The sequence below is a fragment of the Dermacentor silvarum genome, chromosome 2, assembly GCF_013339745.2.
Source record: "Dermacentor silvarum isolate Dsil-2018 chromosome 2, BIME_Dsil_1.4, whole genome shotgun sequence".
Lineage (NCBI taxonomy): Eukaryota > Metazoa > Arthropoda > Arachnida > Ixodida > Ixodidae > Dermacentor > Dermacentor silvarum.
In genome coordinates, this window is record NC_051155.1 from 135,997,109 (window position 1) to 136,010,814 (window position 13,706).

The following is a 13,706-nucleotide window of genomic DNA, read 5'->3' on the forward strand; positions in this document are numbered from 1 at the left end:
ATACCGTCGACGAAACCCTTTGGGTCGCTTATACAGAGCTAAGCGCTCTCTAATGACTTTCCTAAAGTCAACATTTGAGAAGACACTTGTATAGTAGACACCCTGTGTCTTTGACACACCTCGTGACATATCGTATAGTAGACACCCTGTGACACGCCGGATAGTTGAAGGACTCTGACCTTACTGTGCGCGTGAACTCTGCCTCCTCTCGGGTTTTCCGTCTTTCTTTCATCCCCACTATCTCAGAAGTGCGCATCAATGCATTTCTCAAAAGTGTACACATCCGATGTTTTAGTATATTGACAATGGTTCATCGTCATTACAGCGACGTTGAGATTGGTATATAGTGCGTCAGAAGAACATAGCAGTGATTTACACAGACATCAACCATTTTTTTAACAAAAGAATGAAAAACTTTTGAATGTCACCGCTTTCTCAAGTGAGTGAGTGAACTGTTGATGGCGATTCATTTACACAACTGGTACATACTCACCTTGAGGAATTGGCCCAAAATATCGGTTTGAACAAAATTCGCTGAGGAGGTTTAGACTATAAGAAAACGCGTGCACTCGGAAAATACGTGTTATTGGACACTCTGACTATTACCAGATGTCTTAGCCGAGTGAGTAAAATAATATATATATATATATATATATATATATATATATATATATATATATATATTTTCTTTTTTTACGAGGGCAGGCGATGAAAGTCAAGAATTAATTCTTTAATTTAGCATCGCAAACGTGAATGCTCCAACGGAAACCGCAATGCCTATAGGTGCCTTGAGAAACACTCTTAATGCGAAAAATCGCCGCCAAGCCAGTAAAAAGTGGTGAAGAGTTATTGGTTCACTGCAATATAGACGTCAAGTAGATATACCGCCAAACGAGACCTGTGTGAATAGCTATTTGGTACCGGCATGGCGGCAGCGTAGTCTCGTTAATGTAACATATAGTTTGCGTGTTGGGCAGAATTTGCGGCTCCAGCAGGTGGTGATAGAACATTAGGCCAGGTTTTATCAGGCCATTAGGCCAGGCGGTCGGGAAAAGGACAGAAACTACTGGGCCACTTAATTAGGAAAGCATTTTCCAATGAGTCGGGGCAGCCATTCAAAGACAAAGCTTCATGCCCAGGCACCCAAATTAAATAAAGAAAGCGCAAATGAGAAGCAACCAATAGATGCAATGCCTGCAGTTTTTTTTTAATCTCCTGGCACTGTGAGAGATGAACAGAGAGAGAGAGAGAGAGAGATAACTGTTAGCAAAGAGTACCGAAGTTGTGAATGAATTGTTGATAACGCTATGTGCTGTTGCATGCACTAAGCTACTATACAGTTGGTTGAGAGCTTACAGCTGGACGCGGGCTTCCGGCTGGACGCGGGCTCCTCGTAGTGACGCGGCCCGCTGTCGTGGCGGGCTTCTTGCTGGAACTGGCGACTACGGATGCGCCTCCGCTGCTGGTGAGGAATATGGCCGTCGTCTTCTCCTCTCCCGGCCCAATCAGAGCGCCCGAGGGACACGTGGCAGCTCCCAGGAGCAAACACTTAAGCAGCAGCTGGTATCCCGCCATGCCCTGCACTTCGGCGAGGGAAGACAACACGGCAGCCACGCTGAGGTCGACCACGCTCAGAACCGAGTTTTCGTCAACAAACCAGGACGCACACTGGTATCTTGACCGTTAAACGGACACTGACGGGAGGTACTGTGTTAAACTAGATTAGAAAATTGTACTTCTAGGACACCGAAGCCGTCAGCATTACCGCACGCGAAGAGTTAGTACGGCAGTTAAGACGTGAAAAGAGACCGGTGGCGACTAAGCGTACGCTTGCCGGCGCCCGCAAGTTCGCGTCTATGACTATGCCTGCCGCGCCTCGCGAGGAATGGCGCTTTGCATCTACATTCGCTCCTGGTATGGTGGCAAGTTGCTTCGTATTGAGCTGTTGAATTGTTGATAGCGCTTCAATATGCGCAATCTGTATTTAACTACCACTGGTCGGTCGAGCTGGTCCAGGACAAAGTTGCTCCGCACGACGTAGCGTATCCGGACGAGAGCGTACTTCAGCACGATCGTGCGCATAGGAAAAGTAGCGCTATACGCATGACGTGGCTCAAGGCGCATGGCGACGCGAGCAGCTTGAGCGCCCATATCTGCCTGGAAGAGATCTTCGCGCTCGCGCCGCGATTCGACGCGCATGAGCTATCCCCCATCGTCTGCGCATGCGTATGCAAGAGGACGTGCGATGCTTGAGCTTGCCGGCAAGCGTACGTATACGGTTTGGCCTTATAGTTTCCGCACGAGCTGTCCGCAACGCCACAAAATTGGGCGCCGTCTGCTCGGGAATATTTTATCTTTCTTCGATTAAAACAATGATGAACTTGCATTGTAAAGGAAGAAGTGACTTAGCCTAAGCGAGTTTTGAAGACTTTCACTGAAAAAAAAGAGAAAAAAAAAGAAAGAAAGGGGAGAGAAACGCGGCTATTTGCCTCGTAACACTGACGTTACAGCTATTACATTATGGGGTTTTATGTACTTGCCAAAACCCAGATATATAACTCTGGTGCATGCCGGAGTGAGGGGGGGGGGGGGGAGAGAGAAGGGGGACTTCGAATTTATGTTGACCACCTTGGGTATTTTAATGTGCACCTATATTCTAAGTACACGGGCGTTTTTGCCTTTCGCCCCCATCGAAATGCAGCCGCCGCGATCGAACCCGCAACCTGAAGCTCAGCAGCTCAATCCATATTCACTGGGCTACCGCGGCAGGTGTAACACAGGCGCACATATATCGCTGTTTGCGCACGAAATTAAAAAAAGGGGGCACTTTGGCCCATAGAGTTTCATACAATTACTAGAGGGAATTGTGGCGCCAGTGTCTACGGCAGCTGCAAGCAGGGCAGCTTAGCCAGTATGGGACTGATGGATTTGCCTAAACTTCGTCCTTCTGGCTTTAAATGGCTTCGTGACCTTACAAAATGACCACTTTTAAGAAAGTACCGCGTTATATATAAATAATTAAGTAAACATTATTTAAATCGTCCGACGGCAGGATTCGAACACAGGAGCTCCAGCACAGAAGCCCGACATTGAAACTATTACGCCACGGACGGATGGACAAGCGGAACCACTGCAATTAGCAGCAATTATGCGTGCTTGCAGAGTCTTACTACCTTCTACAATAAAGAAAGTATGAATTGCTTTGAAATTTAGCCCAATTTAGGCCCAGATAAAGCGTAATGAACGAAGCCGCAAGAACGTCTGAAGCCCCAAGCACGAAGATCAGACAAATTCATCTACTACCCTTCATTCACATGGTTTCTGAACGATCACAGTGCCAGAGTTCCCTCTAGTAATCATTGTTTGAAACTCTATGCTTTGGCCTACATTTCTCAGTTATGTAATATAACATGCGTGCCTTACACGTTTTATGCCGGAGGGCAATCTTTTGAAGCAAATAAATGAAGTAGTTGACCTCCCCCACCCCCCTTTCTTTAGCCCAATAGGTGAAGACAGTCTTGAAAGAATAACTAATGATTCTAAACTTATTTAGTATTAGTCTTTATTGTTCCCTTAAACGCTCAAATGTTCTTTCTGCGTTAATATGATTTTTTTTCATGGTAGCACGCATAGGTTACTTTGCCTATATATCTATCTATATGACCGGTAATTGCTCTCGCCGAAGTATCAGCAAGAGCTTGCTGTATTGGGAACTTTGCAACCTTGATTAATCTCCCCGCCTTTCTTTCTTAACTCTCTCTTGAGAACGTTGTCGTATCTCATTAGCGAGATCGGCCCGTTGTAACCAGATTGTACGCGCGATGCGAACGCTGTCGTAAGCACATACATTCTGGAACCGACGCGGGTCTACACTTATCACCATCTGTGGAAACATGAAGTGTGATGGTAAGTGTTAAATGGAACGTGAATGCAATTTGCCTCGAAATTTGACGGCCTGGCTAAGCACAGGATCCCTGCTAAATGGATGCGACTTCATGGCTGCAGAGCTTGAGTATCGCAACTGGAAATGTGCACTAAAGCAAATAATTAGAATATCAATTAGCGAAAAGTTGCTAATTAATAATTAGTTAACATCACCCTAACGATTTTCTGCGAAAGCAATGTCTGCCTCTAAGTAATCCAGTTGGTGTGACAGAAATATATACGCTAGCCGCCATACGGTATCTTTAATGTTCCTGCTTCCACTTACAAAATCGCCTGGTGTATCAGGCTCTCGGGCATCAGAAATAACTGAAGACACGTCGCTTTCATTTTAAAGGGGTACTGAACAACCACTCGGCCTCGGTGAAAAAACGCGGTATACCCTGCTGTGAACATCTCAGCCAAATTTCGCCTGTCGTGCGTGGCGCGTGGAGCTCGCAAGCGGAGCGCGAAGTCACCTTTTCCTCAAACACCTTCTTTCCAATAGGAGCCTTCTCCTCACTCTTTTCGAGCGCTGTATTTCGTCATATAGCATATTCCTATACGTGGCTCCTTTTGGCCATTAGCGCGACATCACTCAAGAAGGGTGTTCGGATCAGTGCGCTTCTTCCTACTGTTACTGTGTATATTTATTGACGCAGTTTAATAAACAGGCTGAAGTATAAGCGAAAGTCTGCTTTCCAATTCCGATAAGAGTTACGCACTTCCAGAAGAAGCCGACTATCGTCTGGTCACACTCGGCCGCGGCCGCTCGCGTAGGAACTAAAATTTGGCCAGACTGCTTATTGTTGCCGTAGCCGTCGAGTGTCGCTAATATTCGATTAGTTTTGAGCACTCAACTAGCCTCGAACCACGCGAAGCTTAAGGTCAGACCACACGCACGCTTGCCAGCGCGCGCTCACTCCTGGCCATTCCTGGTTAGACGGCTTGGAAGACATCGCTTCGTATGGGGCTATTGACAGCGCTTCGAAATGCGCAAGTTGGATGTATAGCTACTATCCGTCGGTCAAGCCATAGCCTCCTATATACTTCATACCTGCCCATCGGCGCGCGAACGCAGGGACCCGGTCCTCGCGCCTAGTTGCGTCACTCACCGCGAGTTGCCGGTGCTACCCCAGAATAGAAATACAGGACGCTCTACCGCGGCGTGCGCTGTAGCATAACTATATATCACGTTATTTCTTTTTCCAGTGCCGATTTTATGGTTTTACAACATCTGCGGGCGTTTAACGCCGACACAGACGCATACAGGCTGCCGCAAATTGCTTCTTCTTCAAAAAAAAAAAAAAAAAAAAAAGAAAACGATAACAGGGAACCCACAGCTCTCATCTGTACTACAATGAATCTTCATTTTCCTTCTCCTTATTATTACATATGTTTTGTATGTCAGCGTGAAAAAAAAAACAATGTAGGCTCTAATAACTGCACAACAAACACTTTTGTTGCCATCATTTGGATTTAAAGTTTGTGGAGCTTTCGGGAGAGCGGCTTCTGTGAAAAAACTTTTGCGATGTCGTTCTTGTCTGTTATCTTCAGCGCAAAATTAGTGAATAGAGGGTGGAAGAACTTTGTCACCATGATCTCAAACAGCTTCTCGTGATGCTCAGGCACTGAACAATGCAATAGTTCACGCTCTCGCAGAACTTGAGCAGCATTCACGGCAGTCTCCCTTAGCGGCTGCCTAAAATTTCTTCGCTTAGTGAGCACTATTTCAACCTACTTGTGCAAAGAGTTCAGCACAACTGCGAGTTCGTCTGACGGGTATAACAGACGGCTTCTGTCTTGGATTCTGATCAGAACCCGCCGGGGTGGCTCCGTCAGCTAAGGCGTTGTGCTGCTGAGCACGAGATCGCGGGATCGAATCCCGGCCGCGGCGGCCGCATTTCGATAGAGGCGAAATGCAAAAACGCCCGTGTGCTTGCGTTGCAGTGTAGGTTAAATAACCCCAGGTAGTCAAATTATCCGGAGCCCTCCACTACGGCGTGCCTCATAATCAGAACTGGTTTTGGCACGTAAAACAACAGAAAGAAGAAGAAGAAGGAGCCTGATCAGAGAATCTGACCCCGCCGAGGACTTGGGCTTTGTGAACAAACTGAGACATTCTTTGCAAGACATCCGCTCATCTCTCTTGAAGTTATATATATATATATATATATATATATATATATATATATATATATACATATATATATATATATATATTGTGACGTCACAGTAAGGGCGGACCTTTATTGAGCCCGAGAGACGACACGGCGAAGAAGGGCGGCGCCCACAACCAGCCTGAACAGCCTTCGACAGTCCACGCTGATGATGATGCGCCCGCACGCGCGATGAAGATGAGGGGCACACGCATGGTGATGATAATGTACAGATGATGAAGAAGTGCACAATAAATGCCCACACTAATTTCCCTCGCACGAAAGCGGCCATCCTGGCCGCTGCCTAAAGGTACGGGGAGCGCCGCGTGAAGGGCTTCATACGAGAAACGTGGACCACTTCGGTAGAGCGGCAACGGTGGTCAGTTGAGGAAACAACAGGGGTCACGCGATAATTAACTGGAGAAGTCATTTCCAGGACCGTGTAGGGGCCAATAAACTGACACTGAAACTTCTCGCACAACCCAGGAGTGCGAACTGGTTCCAGAGCAGCACTTCATCGCCAGGCTGGTAGAATACTACGCGATGATATGCGTCATAATGATCCTTGCGGTCCCGCTGTCTGGCTGCGGTGTTGACGCGGGCATGCTGGCGACAATGGACGAGGAGGGAAACACATTCTTCGCAGGAAGATCGAGATGGTCTGACAGGGGCAGAGAAGAAAGAAACATCGAGAAAGGAACTGGGTGAACGGCCATAAACAAGGTAGAATGGCGAGTAACCGGTTGTGCGTTGAACGGCGGTGTTATACGCGAAGGTGACGAATGGCAAAATTGTGTCCCAGTTTCTGTGATCGGGTTGAATATAGGCGGCTATCATGTCAGAGAGCGTACGATGAAACCGCTCCGTCAGGCCGTTGGTCTGAGGATGATAACTTGATGTAGTCTTGTGAGTGGTGCCAGAGGCTTTGAGCACTTCGCCTACTAGTTGGGAAAGGAATGTCTTTCCGCGGTCGCTCAGAAGGACACGAGGGGCGCCATGGCGCAGGATGATGGATTTAAGAATGAAGGCAGCGACTTCGGAAGCCGATGTTTAACTTACACAGGCTGTTTCGGCATAGCGCGTCAGGTGGTCGACGGCGGTCACTATCCATCGACTACCGGCGGGAGTCATGGGAAGTGGCCCATATAGATCGATGCCAACAACCTCAAATTGTTCCGCAGGACAGGAGACTGGTAGTAGTTGTCCGGCAGGAGCTGATGTTGGACGTTTGCGACGCTGACAAATGGCGCAGGAAGCGACGTATCTCGCCACACTGGTAGACAGGCCAGGCCAGTAGAAGCGACTTCTTATGCGGTCGTAAGTTTTCTGGATGCCAAGGTGGCCAGCAGTCAAATCGTCATGAAAGGCCTGAAGGACACGCACACGAAGGCAACGAGGTAGCACGGGCAACCAGCGTCGTCCATCAGGATGGTGGATACGGCGGTACAGCACGGAGTTTTCAAGCTTAAATTGTGTCAGCTGTCGACGAAGCCGGGCGTTAGGCGGGCGCGTAGCTCCACGAAGGTGGTCTATAATACGGCGACAGTACGAGTCAGCGAGTTGTTGAGACGAAAATGATTCATGGTCGTGCGAAGTGAGATAATCAAGAGTGGCGAAGGACAAAACCGCCGTAGAAGAGACGTCAGTGAGTGCGTCACTGGAGGCGGGGGCGGAACCATTGATGAGTGCGGCTGTAGGAAGCGGGCAGCGAGAAAGAGCGTCTGCGTCTTGGTGCTTCTTACCAGACTTGTAGATGATTTCAAAGTCATATTCTTGGAGACGAAGAATCCAGCGGCCAAGACGCCCTGACAAGTTCTTGAGTGTGGAAAGCCAGCATAAGGCGTGGTGATCCGTCACGATGGTAAAATGGCGACCGTGGAGATAAGGGCGAAATTTCTGGACGGACCAAACGACAGCGAGGCACTCCTGCTCGGTGATGGTATAGTTCTTCTCGGAAGGTGTGAGCACGCGGCTGGCATACGCAACGACTCTCTCACGCGAAGAGTTGTCTCGCTGGAGGAGTACAGCACCGATGCCATGGCCGCTAGCATCCGTGTGCAAGAGTGTGGGAGCAGTCTCATCAAAAAGTTGTCGCAGTTTCACCTGAAAGGCGAAGCATCAATTGCGATAGCAAATTTGTAGAGAGCTATACGGAGTAATGATAGTAGCTTTATCAGCTGTATAAACTTGGACATGCAGCAGCACTGGCAACACGAAGAACTGTTGTCGACGCCGTCGGCGTTTTGCCCGCGTTCGCTCAAAATGTGTGCGGCGTTGCTGACTGTTGCCGGAGCCTCTGATAAAAATAGGCACTTGGTGCTGCAGCTAAACGTCGCCTCCCTTCCCTCCCCCTCCCCCACGGCCTCTCGCGCGTCGGAAGAAGGCGCGTTTGCTCCACATATATGGTTATTGTAAAGGAGGAAAGAGGCGCCTACTTCTGCAGCCCTTAAGCGAGCACGGCGCAGAACGCGCGTTTGTTCTCCGCAGTGCGTTCACTCCCCGTGAAAGCGCGCGCCCCTCGCGCCCTTTTACTCGCACATACAGCGTTCGGCGCGCGGCGACGATTTCATCTCCATTGACGTCATACGGAACCTCACGGCGACGGCGACGGCGACGGCGACGGCAGAAATCTGCTTTTGAGTGTCCATATAATTGCTATCGCAATAAAATGACACAAGACAGGTTCAGATGTGAGGGCGCCCTTTTATAGCTGGTCAAAGGCAGATTCACATTCAGGTGACCAAACGAAGGGAGCACCAGAACGAAGTAAGTGGCGTAAAGGTGCAGCTATAGAGGCGAAATCGCGAATAAATCGGCGAAAATAGGAAGCGATGCCGAGGAAACTGCGTAGGCCCTTGGTCTTTTCTGGACGAGGAAAGTGAAGCACCGCCGAAATCTTGTCAGGATCAGGTCGAATACCATCCTTGCTTACAATATGACCTAAGACCTTGATCATCTTGCTTGCAAAATGACACTTTTTGGTGTTGAGCTGAAGACCAGCACTGGCTATGCACGTGAGAACCTCGTCGAGACGTTGCAGGTGCTGTGCAAATGTCGACGAGAAAATAACGATATCATCCAGATAGCACAAGCAGGTCTTCCACTTCAGGCCACGCAGAACGGTGTCGATCATGCGCTCAAAAGTTGCGGGAGCATTGCAGAGGCCGAAGGGCATGACGTTGAACTCGTAATCTGGGGTTGCAAACGCTGTTTTTTCTTTGTCGGCTTCGTGCATCGGAATTTGCCAGTAACCTGAACGCAGATCAAGACTTGAGAAGTACTCGGCACCTTGCAGGGAATCGAGGACATCGTCAATGCGAGGCATGGGGTACACATCCTTGCGCGTGATCTTGTTGAGCACTCGGTAATCTACACAGAAATGCACGGAGCCATCTTTTTTTCGGACCAAAACAATGGGAGACGACCAAGGGCTAGCAGAGGGGCGAATTATCTCACGTTGCAGCATGTCGGCGACGTTTTGCTCAATAATTTTGCGCTCAGCTAGAGACACGCGATACGGCCGGCGACGCACGATGGATCTGCCGTCTGTCTGAATCCGATGCGCTGTGACGGTCGTCTGTCCCAATGTCGAAGAATGGGCGTCAAATAAACCTTCACGCTTCTTCAACAAGGCAAGGAGCTGTTGCGTCTGCGAAGGGGTCAAGTCCGAGCTGATTACAGCAGCAAGAGCGGAGGTAGAGGCAGAATGTCCAGCAGGAGGTATTTCAGAGGGAGCAGCCTTGAGGGGAACGACACAGAGAGGCTCTGAATCAGCAATGCAAGCCAAAGGGGTGCGTTTAGGAAGTAGAATTTTCTCAGGTGTTGTGTTCCTTGCTTCGAGAAGCGCAGAACCATTATCAAACCTAACTAGGCCTGAAACAATAGTAGTAGTAGTAGAAAACTTTATTTTATGTTTTAAAACGAAGTCCCAGAGGGTGGAGCCCTCAGTCCAGGGCCCCATTTGCTGCTGCTATCCGGCTGGCCCGGTCGATCAGGCATCGCTGGTCGTCGAAGGCTGTGCTGGAAAGAGCGGCTTCCCACTGGGATGGGGAGGGGTTGGGTATTCTAGGTAAGCCGGGTGGTTTGGAGCATTCCCACGTAGAATGGTAGAGGTTTGGGTGACCACCACAGAAAGGACATTTGTCGGGGTACTGGCTAGGGTAAAAAGTGTGGCGGAGAGCAAGGCTGGGGAACGTATTAGTTTGGAGCTGACGCCAAGCGGCTGCATCTGCACGGTTTAGCTTCACGTGTGGTGGAGGGAATGTTTTACGGGATAGTCTGTGGTGTTGTAGTATATGCGTGTATGTAAGCGGTATCGTTTCCACCTTGTCTGGGTTGGACTGGTCTTCCACCGGTGCCTGGAGGGTTAGGCTTCGGGCTGCCGCATGAAACAATGACTATACCTTTTGTGAGCCAACGCGAACAAGGTAACATTAACACATCGTCATGGTCGATGGCGTCGGACGTGATGGTCAGAATTTGCTGACAGCCTGGAGGTAGCTCGGTATCTTTTGCAGCGAGTAGACGAAGTGGCTGGTACGGTTCATCGCTGAGTCGGTGTCGGTCATATGGACGACGCCTTGCCCACAACATATAGCAGCAGAAGCAGAGGCAAGGAAATCCCATTCTATTACCGTTCTATTACGATATCAATTACATGGACACTCCAAGCAAATTAGCCGTCAGCGTCGCCGTGGGGCAGCGCATATATTTACGTAAATCTATGGAATGCGTGGAATCAAATAGCGCAAGACAGGGGTAATTGGAGGTCGCAGGGAGAGGCGTTCGTGCTGCAGTGGACATAAAAAAAGAAGGCTGATGATCATGATGCAATATGCTTATCCGTGCCGTGTAAGCGGGTTATGCATATATGTATGTTGCTACACTATTCAGTCACGAAAGTTGCTAATACTGAGTCTTATGTTCTTGACTAAATTATCCCTCAGAATTTTGAGAATTGCAGCCCACAAACAAATGGCATGAAATATAACATTCACAGCGCATGCCTCTTAATTTTTCTCAGGCTGTTAAATATTAAAAGTTCAAAAATAATGCGAGGGCTCAATCTTTAAAGTGACGTAATTTTGCTGGCGCGACTCTTTACGGGCAGCGTATAGTGGTGCCTGTGCAATGTCATTACAGACCCTCCCTACACGGCATGTTAAAGCTTTTAAGGGTGCCAGAAATTTTGGGTCTCCCACGTATGTCGCGTCCGCCTTAGTCGGACCCTCATATAGCTAGAATACAGTCCGAGAAGTTGAAGCACAATGGTAAACCTTTCCATCACAGTGAGTGCTTCGTTCTTCGGACGAAACTGTGATTTCATTTTAAACCAAACCAGCCAAACGCTCTTCGCGTCTCTGAAGACCTAAGCCAAAGCGCGCTTGCCGCCAATGAGCCATGGATAGGGAACACTGCCGCCCCTGATGCGTAGAGTTACTGCGTATGCTACCAAAAGTAGTGATGCGTAAAGCCCCTCTACTTTAGTGATGCGGAAGTGATGCGCGGAGGGAAACATCATCTCGTGGTATTCTAGGGAACCGTGAACGAAGTCCCCTGTCTCACTGGTATATGCGCACACGGCGCTTTTACCAATGGAAGCACCTTCTAGCACACGCTCATGGTCTCCTCTGCGGACGCCGACGCAAATGACGCCGACGAACTAAGAAAAGCTAGTGCTTAAAAAAATGCCGCAGTTTCACCCGGAAGGCGAAGCATCAATTGCGATAGCAACTTAGTAGAGAGCTACACGGAGTAGGGATAGTAGTTTTATCAGCTGTATAAACTTGGACATGCAGCAGCACCAGCAACGCGCAGAATTGTAGTCGACGCCGTCGCCGTTTTGCCCGCGTTCGCACCGAACGTCCGCGGCGTTGGTGACTGTTGCCAGGGCCTCTGGGGACGGCTCAGATGTTTTCGACGAGATCAGAACGGGAAACTCGTCGAGCAGCGTCGGAAGTCTTTACCACCTTCTCGCCTCGCGACGTTTTTATATAAATACGCATTTGGTGCCGCAGCTAAACGTCGCCTCCCCTCCCCCCACGGCCTTTCGCGCGACGGAAGAAGTCGCGTTTGCTCTCTATTATGGTGATAGTAACGGAGGGAAGAGACGCTTAATTCTGCAGCCCTTCAGGGAGCACGGCGCAGAGCGCGCGTTTATTCTCCGCCGTGCGTTCGCTACCCCGTGAAAGCGCGCGTCCCTCTCGCCCTTTCACTCGCGCATACAGAGTCCGGCACGCGGCGACATTGGCGCTGAGCCGTGCTCCCTCAAGGGCTGCAGAAGATAGCGCCAACCTTTCCCTTTCCCTCAAGAACCACTTATCATCGGCGACAATTTCATCGCCGTTGACGTCATACGGAACCTCACGGCGACGGCAACGCCGACGGCAGAAATCCTCTTTGAGTGTCCATATAATTGCTATCGCAATAAAAGTTGAAGAGGATCCCTAAGAATATTCTTATGAGAGGAGAACGCGAAAGCGTTTCTTTTGTCTAGGTTGTTGTTACGGAGTGCTGCTGCAAAGTAGGCGTTGCCGAGTTGTGCTCTAAAGGATGAGGCAATGCGAGAGGGGCGCGCTTTCGCCTATCTAGGCAATAAACGCGGCCGCGGCTGCAGGTTGTTGCTGCGGTATAGTGGAGCGCGTGCCGATAGTTGCGGCGGCAGGCGTTGACGCCGGCGTCAGTTCCGGTGGGAGAGGTCACGTGTTTCCAGGACACGTACGGCTTTCGCGGACGCCTTTTGCGGACGCCAGCTGGGTCAACGCCTCCTAAATGTTTTAGGAGGCGTTGGCTGGGTGCGCGCTTTCGCCAACCTAGCCAAGAAACGCTTTCGCGTCCATAACATCTCATGGATGTTCATACAGCATGTGTGGTTTCTGGGAAGTTTGAACAGCGGATGCTCTGACGCGGAAGGACAGGCGATGCTGGGACACATTCATTCGTACCAATATTCATGCAAGCACATTTTCATGATCACCCCATGCACTAACTGACGCCATGCATCTGTACATTCCCGAGCTCAGCAGGTCAAATTTTAGACCACAGTATAGCAGTTTGTGAATTTTCTCTGCTTTTAGCAAAGATAGAAACATAACAGGCATACACTGTCAACGAAATCCTCTATCACTGCTGCTTGGGACTTGCGGCTGTGAGAATCGGTGTAGGTCTATCGTGTCAAAAGCTACGCAGGCAGCCATAGCGACAAATGACGTTTCGTAAAGTAGCGTGTATGGTCTTCCGAAGTGGCCGCTGCCTCGAATAGCGCTACGCTGAACACTATCAGGAACATTCCCAAATTAACGTATATGTTTCTTCTGGCGCTTCAGTTTGGCGAATCAATTCATTCGCAAGATGGCAGCGAGTACTCAAGTCCGTCACACCCCGAGATATCTATAAAGGTTACCGCATAATGTCACCTGACACATTAGGCTGAAGTTTTCAACTTTCACATCTTCCTGTGTTGCTTCACATCTTCCTTCGCATCTTCCTGTAAAAGCGCGCGAGTTAGGGCCAACTTACGCTCAATCCGCAGGGCCTTCCACACGCCTTCCGTACGCGTGCGGGCGAGCAGAAAACTGCGCATGTCGCACATACGCACGCATTTCGGTTCACACTGAGTCTGCACTA

The 13,706-nt window shown here is 49.4% G+C and overlaps 1 protein-coding gene across 4 annotated transcripts in view; it reads right to left on the reverse strand.

The window, feature by feature from the left end:
* LOC119441806 (uncharacterized) overlaps positions 1 to 13,706 on the reverse strand; it is a 35,459-nt gene that overhangs the window by 10,998 nt on the left and 10,755 nt on the right. For 3 of the 4 annotated variants that reach the window (XM_049661638.1, XM_037706430.2, XM_049661637.1), the window contains exon 1: positions 1,357 to 1,898. In XM_049661638.1, the coding sequence (XP_049517595.1) occupies positions 1,357 to 1,575 (219 nt within the window). In that variant the 5' untranslated portion in view covers positions 1,576 to 1,898. Of the gene's footprint in view, positions 1 to 1,356; positions 1,899 to 13,706 lie in introns of those variants that run through there. The other variant, XM_037706428.2, reaches the window with a different exon arrangement.